This window comes from Physella acuta, unplaced genomic scaffold, assembly GCF_028476545.2.
Source record: "Physella acuta isolate Inbredline_101_S28 unplaced genomic scaffold, ASM2847654v3 ptg000506l, whole genome shotgun sequence".
In the NCBI taxonomy this organism is placed as follows: Eukaryota; Metazoa; Mollusca; class Gastropoda; family Physidae; genus Physella; species Physella acuta.
The window spans coordinates 110,734-123,499 of NW_026732025.1; the positions used below are offsets into that span (position 1 = coordinate 110,734).

Below are 12,766 nucleotides of genomic sequence, written 5' to 3' on the forward strand. Positions count from 1 at the left end.
GCCAACCCACAAGGCCCAATGAAAATAATCAAGATGGTGCTGTTTAAGGAGAATGTGGACCAGGAAACAAGGACAGTGTACGAAAGGGTGGTCAACTTGAGAGGACATAATGAAAGCTTGTCAGGAGGCAAAACTAGTGCTGGGCAAATGTGGTATTTTATATCATCCTTCAGCTGCCAGTTAATATCCAAGAAACCCACCACAAGACCAAGTCAAATCCACTAACCTCTGATACCTCATCCATTTTCTAACCATAATGTGATATACAAGTGAACAGCCAAAAAAATGGGTGGCACCCCTGTAATTTCTGGAATGGAGTTCGTTAATTTTAAAAGAGGCAATTTCAAGGTGATTTAGGAAGGCTATGTTTAGTAATGCAAAAAAAATTGAGGGCTGTGTCATTTGAGTGTGCGAAAAGACTGAGCAAGATGGAATGCAAAGCTAAGATAAGGTTTCATAATAAACAGATTATTGGGCGTTATAATGAACACACATGGACAAGATCCATCTCAACTAGAAGAGCGAAGCAGTGCATCAGATGAGAAGATTGACAGAAGAAAATTATGTAACTGCCCAGCAAATCATCACCTAGTACATTATGATTAGCGGAGATGCTAAAGCCAAGCTGCCCTCAGTTCCACACATTTCGAACCATCAGGCGTCAGCATCAAACATTAAAACATTTCCTGTCTGACCCAAAGAATGTTGCTGACATTATTCCTGATTAATATAAAGTGACACAAGATGGACAACAATTTCTTTTGTTTGATTCTGGTGCTGAGTCAAAAGGTAGGATGTTTTTATTTGGAACTAAGGACAATCTAAAGTTATTTTAGGCTTTTTTTTTTATCTTAGCCAAAAGATATGCGGAAAAATATAGGACTCAGACCTTCAACAGCATTACCAACTTGATAGTGTATTTGATTTCAAACTAAGAACACTGCCTGCTATGGGTTATGTGCCAACTGAAATAATTAGTTATGAAATTATCTGAAATTTTCCCCTAGAAGCAACACAAAATGTTGACTTACTAGGACCACTATAAAGGCAGACCACAATGTTGAGACCTGAGACAACATGATTTCACTTAACACGTAAAACATGCACATGTGTGCAGAAGACCATATGTCAAAAACAAACTCAGTTGAAGGTTGGCACAGAAGTTTCCAGTCCAATATGGGATACCATCCTAATTTATTGGAAATTAATTGACTCATCCTCCCCACAACATATTGGTGGAGCACAAAGGGTCTTAGTTCATGCAGAATATAAATTAATGGTGAATTCACGATTGGATATTGAAGATACAGTGACTGATGTGAAGTGCTTCAACTGCATCAAAAAGGAAGAAGAGATACGTACCTTCCTCTAATTTTATTTAAATAACAGGGATTTTTAGATACTGTGCTGGATATTACACCAGTCTTTTCTTTGTTGTATTGTATTTGTCTGTGACTTTAATCTATAAGTGATTTCCTTTTATAAGTTTGTTTTAAAATGGCTTCCTAAATATAGGACACTTTGGGTGTAGGCCTGCTATTTAAGAAGTAGCACGTTCGGTTTGTTTTAGCGCTCTCAGTGTAACTCTAGGTCATTGTTTTATTGTTGTAGTTATTGTGTCAACTAACTTCTACTGTACCGTTATCGCTTGTCTCGTACATTTTACTGTTACTGTCCCTCTTTATTATAAACTTAACAAACTCACATGGCGGACCAGGCTCAACTCAACTGGGCTAGTCATTAGAAAAAAGCTGTGCTGAACTAAAAGCGTGGGTGGAAGATAAGCATAAAGTTAATAAAGAAACACCAAAAGACTATTAAAATAGAAGTTGAGAAAGCAAAATTAGAGATGGAAAAGGAAAAAGAAAACACAAGTTAGAATTGGCTAGAATGGAGATAAAGAAATTTAAGTAAAACGTTTTGGAAATCAGAGTCCAAAATACACCATCATAGCAGAATACAATACCAACAACAACAATTCAGTCAAGAAGCATGTTGTATAGAATGCTTAAATTTGAAGACAACAGAGATGATATAGATGCCTTAATTTGACGGTTTGAAACTATTGCGAAGACTGAAAACATATCCGACAACATGATGAGCCAACAGTTGCTCACCCTGGTTGGTGTAAGAGACTCAATGCCTGCCACACACTGAAGGGGAGGGGGGGGGGGGGAGGGATGTTATGACCATTAACTGATCCAGAAGGAGAAACACTGCTCTAACTAGGCAAAGAAGATGACCCACATGAAAAAGGTGTATGTAGCCTTGTTTATGTCAAAGGAGGCATATAATACCTGTGTATTGTTTTAATTAAGCCAGATGTCAATCTGGGTTTCAAATCTACATGACTACAGCTGTCAATATTCAGTATCAGATGTCACCAAGAAAAGACCAAGAAGCTGCTTGGTAACATGGACATGTTATCGACTGTAAGTGTTACACAAAGCAATATATTCAAGGATAGAATACATAATGCCACTAAAACTGTAGCTGTTAAGTGTATGACTATAAGTGTCACACGAAGCAGTATATTCAAGGATAGAATACATACTGCCACTAAAACTGTAGCTGCAAAGTGTATGACAGAGGCGGCAAGAGAACTAAAAACTTCTCAGGGCTAAGATGTGTCTGCCTCATACAATGGTACTTGGCAACGGAGTGGTTTTACTTCAAAGAATGAAGAGTGACGACAGTCCTTAGCATCAACCCAAACAAAGGACCGGTCAAAGTCATTGACACTCATGTCAGTAACAACTACTGTGATGCTTGTGCCAAAGTCGGAGAAAAAGTTAAGTTTTTATTGAAGCTCATGAAACAGTGTGAAAAGAATCACGATGGAGCGTCAGGCCAGATGGAGCCTTGTGGAATTCAGGAATTCAAAACAAATAAATATCATACACAGGATATGGATTCAAAGAGCTACAAGAAGGTTGCTGGTGCTTACCCTCCTATTTAGGAAAACAAGTAACAAAATTAGAGTGCTGAGGACATGTACAGAAAAGAATGGGGAAGAGATTGCAAGATAAAGGCAATGAATTTAACGGGAAATCATTTCTAGAGGGTGGGAAAAAGTGTAACGGTAGATAGGGTGCAAGAGATTAGGACGATCTAGGGACATTATGGGCGGCAATGGAGAAATATCTACACCAATGCAAAGCTGGTGCTCTGCTAGTATTATATAAGGATTGTTTAACATGGATCTAGATTTCAGTACTGGTATAGAAGTGTTGTAGAAAATTGTTGATTTATATGAAATAGATCAGACACTAGGAAAAGGAAGTGAGGAAAATAAACTAGGACAAAATCTTAAAAGTATAAGGGTGAAGATAAGTCTTGATTAGTGGTTTGATGCATCAGGAGTATTAACAGTGGAAAATTTAAAAGAGTTTATTTTATTCGATAAAGTGCTGACTTTAGTAGACAAGGATGTGTTCAGCTATTTACAAGAAAGAAAGTTAAGAACATTAAAGGGTGGTCAGTGTCTCTATCAGATAGCAGATTTACAATATGACAGTTATACTACACATGATTTGCTGCTGTAATATAAAACTTAAATTTATCTAAGTGATAGCTAATTTGTACAGAGGTCAGACTTTTTCCCCTGATACTAAGGAATATCCACAATCGTAAGAGATATGATAAATACCAATATGTAACAGTCAAATGTAAGGTGAATGCATGTTTTGAGTATGTTTCATAAAAAGTCGATATAAATCTAAAATATAGTGTGGGTGTGCGCATGCGCTAAAAAAAGGAAGCAAGGAGATAGAGAGCGGGAAGAAAATGGCGATGTTTTGGCAGTGAAGTTGTTGTATCAATGAACCAATAAAATCATGAAAATTTCCTGAACGTGGGTTGTTTAATGTTATAAATCAGACTATAATATGTAATAACAAAGGAGGAGAGCGGTTGGTATTTGTTTTTTTGAGTTTGTGCCATGATTGGCAGCAGAAAAGGCCGTGACATAATACTTTTAATTTAGAACATTAAGAATTCAAATTTAACATTAAATTATCAAACCCATTAAGAAAGTGTAATTTTCCATGAGAACCGTTCTAGAGGTGATGCCAATACGCAAGTCTTTATAACAAATCCAGGTAAAAAAACTTAATTATTAAGACAGTATTTTAAGTTGTAGAATAATTGAAGTCCTGTACATATTATTCACCTATGGTGTCTTGATCTTGTGGTTCTTTATAAACGTTGTGGGAATTTGATAAATTATTTTCCACAACTGATGTAATTGGTTCTGTCTGTTCATTGTGTCCTTTATTTTGAGAAGATTCTTTGTCTGTGCTATCTGTAAATGAGAGCATTAGGACGTGTAAAAAAAAAGGAATTTAACTAGGTAACTAACAATTACTAATATCACAAGAGTAAGTGTCAGAATGTATCTATCAGGAACTGATAATACATTAACCATACCTGCTATTGAGCTTAAACTGGCTTTTGCAGCACGCCTTTCTAGTGCTAATTGTTTATTTCTTTCTATTCTTGCCTTGACCTCATCTGAGAGAGTCTAGGAATATAAAAGAAACAGATTACGTTTTCTTTAACAAATGATAGTAATATATTGCACAATCTAGACTAATAACATTTTTAACCATTAATGTCCCGTAAAGCCCGCTGCCGCCCGACACCGTTAATGTCCCGTAACGCCCGCTGCCACCCGCTTAAAATACGCATAGAAAAATTAAATTTGTTTCATTAAAATTTGGCCTACAAATCCTAATTTTTAACTAAACAGGAAGTCGGATGGTTTCAGCGTCCTTTTCCGGTCTTATAATTTCAATGGCGCTTTTGAAAGATAAAAAATAATAGCTTCTTTCGATCTCGAAATTTTAGACTCATCTGTCCTTTTTTTAGTAGATTTAATATTAAAAATAAAATAAAATAATGCCTCTAAACGTATCTAGGCATGTATTTTATGAATTATTTATCTTAAACATAACCAAATTGATATTTAACTGTTAAATTCGATGCTTAGTTGTTTAGACAAAAATAAATAAAGTTGACTACCGAAAATGACCTGTTTTGAATTTTCTCCGACATTTTTTATTTTTTTACTGTACTTTTACCGAATATAATATATTCTATTTAATACTGTTGGAAAGCCAGGTTTATTCCCAACATTAAGCAGTAGTTTTTATCTTAATTTTCAATTTTATTTAGACAAAAACAAATATTTTGTGAAACTATTCACTTGATCATACAGAGTTATGCTCCTTACATTGGGCCGTCATGGGTGGAGTTTTGGTAGAATGAATGGGACATTAATGGTTAAAAATAGAATTTTACCATTTTTAGTAAAGAAAATGACATCTTTCACATGATACACATTTAACTTTAAAACTTAACAACACATCTTAGACTATGAATTAGACTCACTTCTTTTTGAGCTGGAGTTTGTTGTGTAGCTGATACAGGAAGTGTGGCTGCCCAATCGTGTGTCCTATCAGACACTGGTTGCTCCTGATCTCTGATAAGTGCTTCTATCTCTTCTTCATCTATCTGAAGTAGTTTAATTATTTAGAGATAATTGTAGATTTGAATTAATGTGGTTTTCTATTCAATAAATTATTCTCTATACCAGGGGTCGGCAACCTGCGGCTCGCGAGCCGCATGCGGCTCTTTTGATATCAAGATGCGGCTCTCCAGCTCTTTGAACAAATACTAATAATCTTAATAAAAAAATAAAATATTTAAAATAAAAAAAATGTTAGTGGCTCTTTATAACCAGGGAAATTTTGAAAATTGTAACTTTTGGCTCTTCAGCTTCAAAAGGTTGCCGACCCCTGCTCTATACAAATGTTAATAAAAACTATTAGTTTAAAGATTATGAATGACCATTTGAGGAAAATTGACTAAGAAAACAAAATAGTTAAAAATTAAAACCAGACATGTCACTTATACTTTCTTATTACGATGAAAGAAAATATGCCACAGTCCAATAGAAATTGACCTAATCAAAATAGGTTTCAGGTAAAGAACTTACTTCAAATGAAGCATTTGAAGTTCTAATAACTGCATCATCTGTTGCCTCCACTTGTGTGCCCCTTTGAACATTATCTTCCTCTTCAACTTCATCACCAGGTAACACATTCATATCAAGCCTAATTCGTTTTACACAACTCTAAAAAAGGCAAAAGAAAAGACAATACAACATAATGGTTAAGTAATTAAGAGCATTTGCTATTTTAGTACACAACAAAATTTACTTACATTTTTCTTTTTCTAAAAATGGAAAATTATTTTCAAAGAGCTAAACATAATGAAAATTTGCAAAAAAATTAAATGAAATGTTCAAAACCTGAACTTCTTTTTTAGAGCCTAGTCTCTCTACTCTGTCAAGCACTTCGTCAAATGTCATCTTTGGAAACAATCTATGTCCCCAATGTTCAAGGTGTCGCATAATGACTCTGAGATCCTCAGCCTAAGCATAAAATTTATTACTTAATAAGAAATTAAACAAATATTTTCTTGATAAGTATGTTAAAAACAAGATAACCATGCAAGTTATTTTTTATGTCATGTAATATTCGTTTTGAAAATAATACCTCATGATTTGCACCTTTCAGTTTAACATTTTTAAAAACCTTTGGAAGAATGGGAATGCCACGTTCACCGGTTAATCTGAAGACAGAAAAGGTTTCAATAGTTCGATTATTCAAATAATTGTTATTTTAGTGTAGAAACAAACAAAGGTATTTCTTTTACCTAGATCCATCCAATTTGGGTTGAGGTTTTTTAACAGTAGATTTGGAAGCCCCTTTCATACTTTTGAGTTTTGCCAACAGTTCTTCATTTTCTGAAAGGAATTTTTTTTTTAAATGCATAACTTTTCAGTTCAACAAACTACACCAGGGGTCTCCAAACTTTTCAGTCCGAGGGCCGCATTAACTGTAAAATTTCAGTTAGGGGGCCAGTTTCTTCCAGGCATATCTTTGATTTTTCTGGGCAGTTCCTCAGCCATCATCAACAAACGTTTTTTCCATGGACAAAAAGATCTCAGCGGGCCGGATGAGAGGACTTCAGTTTGGGCCGTAGTTTGGAGACCCCTGAACTACACGATCAAAATTTTGATGTCATTTGATAAATAAACATTAGGGAATAGCAATTTAAACTAAGTTTTATTTTACTAGTTTGCCAATCTAATTACAAGCTTTACATTGCCAGAAGCTATCTACGTCTTATAATCACTGCAGCGAAATAAAGAGGTCATTACAATCTAGTCATTACCTTCCTGCCCACTACCAGCACCATCACTGTTTCTCATTGGTTCTACATCATCCTCAAGATCAGGCAGTCTTGTGGGATTAATATCATCTTCGTCTTCATATTCTGCAAAAATGTCATCCATTTCTAAGGGAATACTGTCCATTCTGAGGAATCAAAATAAGATAATATTCAATTTCATTCAGAAAAGAAAAACATGGATAGCATGTTAAGGTTAACCTTACTTCTTTGTAAGGAGAAATATAATAGGTTACCAAAATTTTTACTTTTAGTTTTTTAGAAATGTAGTTATGTCAGTCTTCTATACTTTCTTTGTTCTACTTATTCTACTAACTAGCCTAGATTCTAGATCTATATGATTAGAGTTTAATTTGAGTTAGACCCTCGAATAGATTCTAGACTAATCTAGATTCTAGATCGACTAACTATTAACTAAACTATTTTACTTTTTGTTTAGAATTAGATCTAGAGAATCTAGAATTCTAGTAGATTATTCTAGATCTAGCTAGATTTACTGCATGCATTGTACTGATGTCAATCTAGATTCTAGTATAATCTAGATTACTGGAGCTATCCATCTTTATATTACTTGTCTATTTTAGACCTATTCTAGAATTTCTATATTCTACAATCTACATCATCATCATGTCTACCACTGAGTCCAGGCAGGGATAGAATTTAGATCAACTAAATTTTGAACAAGAGATGTTGCCGTTGCTCAAGTCTAGATTATACTAGAATGTATGTAATGGGTATGTAGTATGTATGTAGTATGTTCACTTTCACCATTTGTGTTCCTGCTGGCCATAGAGAAAACGCAAACCGGTATAGATCTAGTTCTACAGAGGACATTGTGGAACCAGCTGGATGACCTGGCCCTTCTTTCTCACACACAACAGCAAATGCAAGATAAAAACCAACAGTGTTGCTAATTTTTCTACATGCCTGGGCCTGAACATCCACAGAGGGAAAAGTAATGTTCAAAGTCAATGCATCAAATCAAACAGCAACCCTGTAATATACATTGGCAGAAGAAGCCATAGAAGAAGTGGATAGATTCACCTACCTCGGAAGTATTGTTGTTAAGCAGAAGCAGACATAAAAATAAGGACGGGCAAGGCAAGAGCAGTCTTCAACCAACTAAAAAATGTTTCGGGTTCTGGAGATTTAACCCTCGGAATAAAAATCCGGATCTTCAACACACAGTAAAACCTGTTTTACACGGAGAATAACTGCTATAAATAAGAAGAAAATACGGTAATCTATCGTTTTGGGTACGTAAAATCGCCCGCGGCTATTTATGTACGAAAACGTTACCTCATTGTCAATGCCTTAATAGAAGTATATTGTCATACTTTTGTGTCAAATATTATAGATAAATGAATAATAAACCTAAATCAATGGCTAAATATATCCATATAGGCCAGAAATTAACTTTAAACAGCAATGTTTGAGAGCAAGATTTGCTATATAATATATATAAACAGCAGCCATTTGTAAAATAGAGTGGCTTCCCCCTGAATCTGGCGCTAAAAGCTTATAAAAATAAAACTTAGACAAGATGGCTGCTATAGTAAATGAGCATGGTTGCATCTGTTGGAAACATCGCTAGTCTTCATTTATTACGGAAAAGTTTTAATTCAACTGTTTAAAAACAGGTACATAAATGAATCAAGGAAACATTTTTGAATTTTTTAAAACATAAATCCTCCTCAAAATGTGAAATAATTATTAAAATTTAAGGAGTCACCTGTTTTTCACATTACAAATCGCAGGCGATTTTACGTACCCAAAACGATAGATTACCGAAAATACAATAATTTATAAACGCCATTAAACGCATGCCTCGGAAAGACCTAGAGACGTGACCCGCGAGAAGACACCAAGATTGGATATACCTGGGGACAGTTAGAGAGACTAGCCCAGGACACAGAGACGCCTGGAATGCTCTTGTCAGCAGCCTACCTCTGGTCCATGGTCCAGGAGGGACGACAAGCAAACCTAAAAAATCTAGATTCTAGATCTAACAACTACTAACTCTAGGACCTAGTTACTAGATCTAGATCAATCTATCTAGATCTAGACTAGGTCTAGATCTAGAATCTAATAATACTAATTTAATACTACGAAATGCCTAATTACAATTTTACTTTAAAACCTGAAGATGCAAATCTGTAGTTAAAAGGTGATTTAAGGGATTTTTTTCCCCACTAATAAACTAATCTACACTTACTTCTCCGTTGGGTCTAGACTCACTAGATAGATCTTTAATATTATTTATCTAGAGTTTTAGAATTATGCGGTGGATTATATATTGGCGCCGTAGTTGCCAGATAAAACAACCGCCATTTAGGCCTAAATCTAGTTTTAGGGCCTAAACTTTAAAAGAAAAATTTATTTCAAGATGAAGTAATTTAGCAATGGACCTAGAACTAGTAATATAGACCTAGCCGTTGGGCCTAGTTTAGACTCTATATATTCTAAAAATGTTATCGAGCTCAGCTTTAGATCTATAAAGGATTTTTTACCCCATATAGCTAAATAAGAATTCATCAATTTTTAAAATTACACTAATTTATATTAATAATATTTGCAGAGTTTACCGGAAGCAGAGTGGCGCAGTGGAAGCGTGCTGGGCCCATAACCCAGAGGTCCGTGGATCGAAACCACGCTCTGCTAAAAATTTTTTCTTTCGTAGTCCGTGTTTATTTTTTAAGTTATTTAACTATTCATTCATAACTTTTAAGTAATTAAGCCTAATACTAGTAATTAATATATTCTAAGAATATTATGCCAATTTCACAACTTCACTAGCAGAGCCGGCGCTAGGAATACGCGGGGCCTAGGGCCAACCATCCGCGCGGGGCCTGCTTTATATATATATATATATATATATATATATATATATATATATATATATATATATATATATATATATATACCATTTAGTTTTTCCCCATTGAATTCAGCAACAATTTATTTATGTTTACAAACGGGGCCTAGGGCGGCCGCCCCGTTTGCCACCCCCTAACGCCGGCTCTGTTCACTAGTATCTTTTCTCTTTGAGTTTAGTATTTTCCTTATGTCTTTTCTTATTTCAGAGTGGATAGCTTTGTTTTGAGCTTTATTTTGGACCATGCTTTTCTTTCTCTAAGTAGGTCTTTTTATGTGGGTTTATGGTAAATTCTGTAATGCAATTTAGACCCACTTCTAAAAATAGCAATATTTTGTTCAAACTTTTCAGTTAAGTCTCCATGATAATGCAATAATATACAATTTTTAATTTAATAAGACAGTAAAATGTAATTAATTAAAATATTACTAATTTCAATTATGAAAGGGGAGATAAGATTAAAAATTATGATTGTACTATTACCTTTCTAACATTTGATAAACTTTCATGGCCGATTAGTCTTTTGGCTGAGATATTTGTCTCTTAGCAATTACAAGGTACTGATAAGATTTAAAGGAAATATTTGTGTGTGGTTCATTTTGAACCATAGCTGAGTCATTACTTTAAATCAGAGGCCTCCAAACTACGGCCCGCGGGCCGGATGCGGCCCGCGAGGTCCTCTCATCCGGCCCGCGGAGATCTTTTTGTCCACGGAAAAAACGTTTGTTGGTGATGGCTGAGGAACTTTGCCCAGAAAAATCAAAGAAATGCCTGGAAGAAACTGGCCCTCGAACTGAAATTTCATAGTTAATGCGGCCCTCGGGCTGAAAAGTTTGGAGACCCCTGCTTTAAATCATAAAAACCTTTAGGGCTGGAAAGATTACTATTATTCACAATCATTAATCTAATGGTATTTGACTATAGATCTAGCTGATAAAATCCAAAACAAAATATTTGTTTAGTTGCTTGCAGGCATAAAATGATAAAAAGAACATGAACAGAATCTAACATAATTTTTAAAAGATAATTTAATATTGCAAAAACATTAAAGACATCACTTTTATAAAAATCAATCAGCAGCACCCTTTGTAAGTTATTGAAATAAATACTTTAATAAACTAACATGTTTATTTGAAGATACAGGATTTAATGTTTGTTCCAATCATCTTTAGTCACATGTTTTTTTTTCAATACATAAGATAATTATTCTTATACTAGAACAATTAAAACTTGGATCTTGTACAGATAAGTCACATCAAAAAGTTAACCCGGCAACCCAAAAAGATGAAACTTGTACTATTAGTTGTATTGAAGAGGGTGAAAATGGGGCATGTCATTAATGATTAATAATTTGTATGAAAAGATCTGCATTTTTGATACTTATAACACTAACCCAACCAAAACCCTAGAGCAGGATAAGGAGTTGTTTGAATGGCTTGTATTTAAATATTCAAATGTCTAGACATTAGAAATATGTCACAAGTGATGGGTCTTCACTTTTCACATGTGTACTTTTGTATTAGTGTCAAGCCCCAAAAACTTGCACCTCAATGAAGTGAATACATTAAGTAAAATATTCTTAATAAAAAATTCAAGGTGTGACAGTGATAGCAATTTTTTAAAATCTGAACAGTCAAATGTACAAAAACCAGCATCCCTGTATTAAATAAGCAAGTTCTGATTACTTGAGTATTTTTTTAAATTCAAATTTCTACAGTCATTCCATTTTAAAACTTTAAAAAATGTGGAATGTTTAACATTTTTACAAAAGTGTGAATCTGTCTTTCTATTAATAAGGAATTTTAAAGTTTTGAATTTAAAAATCAAAAAGCCCAAACTGAACTCTATCATTACAATAATCCTAGAATATCAATTCCCTCAAGATAGTATCAGAATGGACAGCTAAAACAATTGTGGTTTAGGTAAAATAAATAAGTGAAATAGCTATATTAAGAATTAATTACTTATAATTTGCTGTGATTACTCCATAAAAAGAAAAACATTTTTACACTTTGCTTAACATAATTATACTTTCAGTGAACTGTTAGCTGGGCTTTAAAAATGTAAGCAAAGGTGTGTGGGATACACTTATTTCTTACTTAGTTTTAATTTTATAAATCGAATTTATCGTGTTATACAATGGACGTTGTGAGAAATGGTCCACTATTATGGCATTGGCAATACAAATCAACTTGGTCTCAAATTTAATAAACATCCAACTATTCTAGTAAGTTGTAATACTAAATAAAATTTTAAATACTAAAAAATGTCAAATTATTTTTAAGTAAAGTTTAATCTATTGCTAAACTATCAAATGAACATTGTAGCCTACTGATATTCTTGCATTATTCAATTTAAATCAAATCTTTTTTTTTATAGATTGTAATGAAATGCTTAAAGCAAAACAAGTATGCAGTAAAATTGTTCTTTTATCTCTTTGATTATTTGCAATGTATTTTTAAAGTTTTTATTTAAATTTACAAAAATTAATTTTAAAAATTAGAATATTAATAAATAGTTCATGTTAACAATATTACAGAAGTACAAGAATTGTTTTAATAAGCAACCATAATTTAAATAGCTAATTATAACATCCACAATATCCCTACTTATATACATATACCTTAGACATCT

At 33.7% G+C, this 12,766-nt stretch overlaps 1 protein-coding gene and 1 non-coding gene across 2 annotated transcripts; one reads left to right on the forward strand and one right to left on the reverse strand.

Moving 5' to 3' along the window:
* Positions 1–3,724: 3,724 nt before the first annotated feature.
* LOC131944722 (TIMELESS-interacting protein) lies at positions 3,725–9,516 on the reverse strand. Its single transcript, XM_059305513.1, has 9 exons — positions 9,473–9,516; positions 7,243–7,385; positions 6,721–6,811; positions 6,561–6,636; positions 6,314–6,436; positions 5,999–6,136; positions 5,392–5,514; positions 4,429–4,522; positions 3,725–4,303 (listed from the first exon to the last, which is right to left on the reverse strand). Exons 2-9 carry the CDS (start codon positions 7,382–7,384, stop codon positions 4,164–4,166), a joined length of 927 nt encoding a protein of 308 aa, XP_059161496.1. The 5' UTR covers position 7,385; positions 9,473–9,516; the 3' UTR covers positions 3,725–4,163.
* Positions 9,517–9,846: 330 nt separating this feature from the next.
* Positions 9,847–9,918, forward strand: Trnam-cau (transfer RNA methionine (anticodon CAU)). The gene has a single exon. It is a non-coding gene; the product is annotated as a tRNA-Met (tRNA).
* Positions 9,919–12,766: the final 2,848 nt, after the last annotated feature.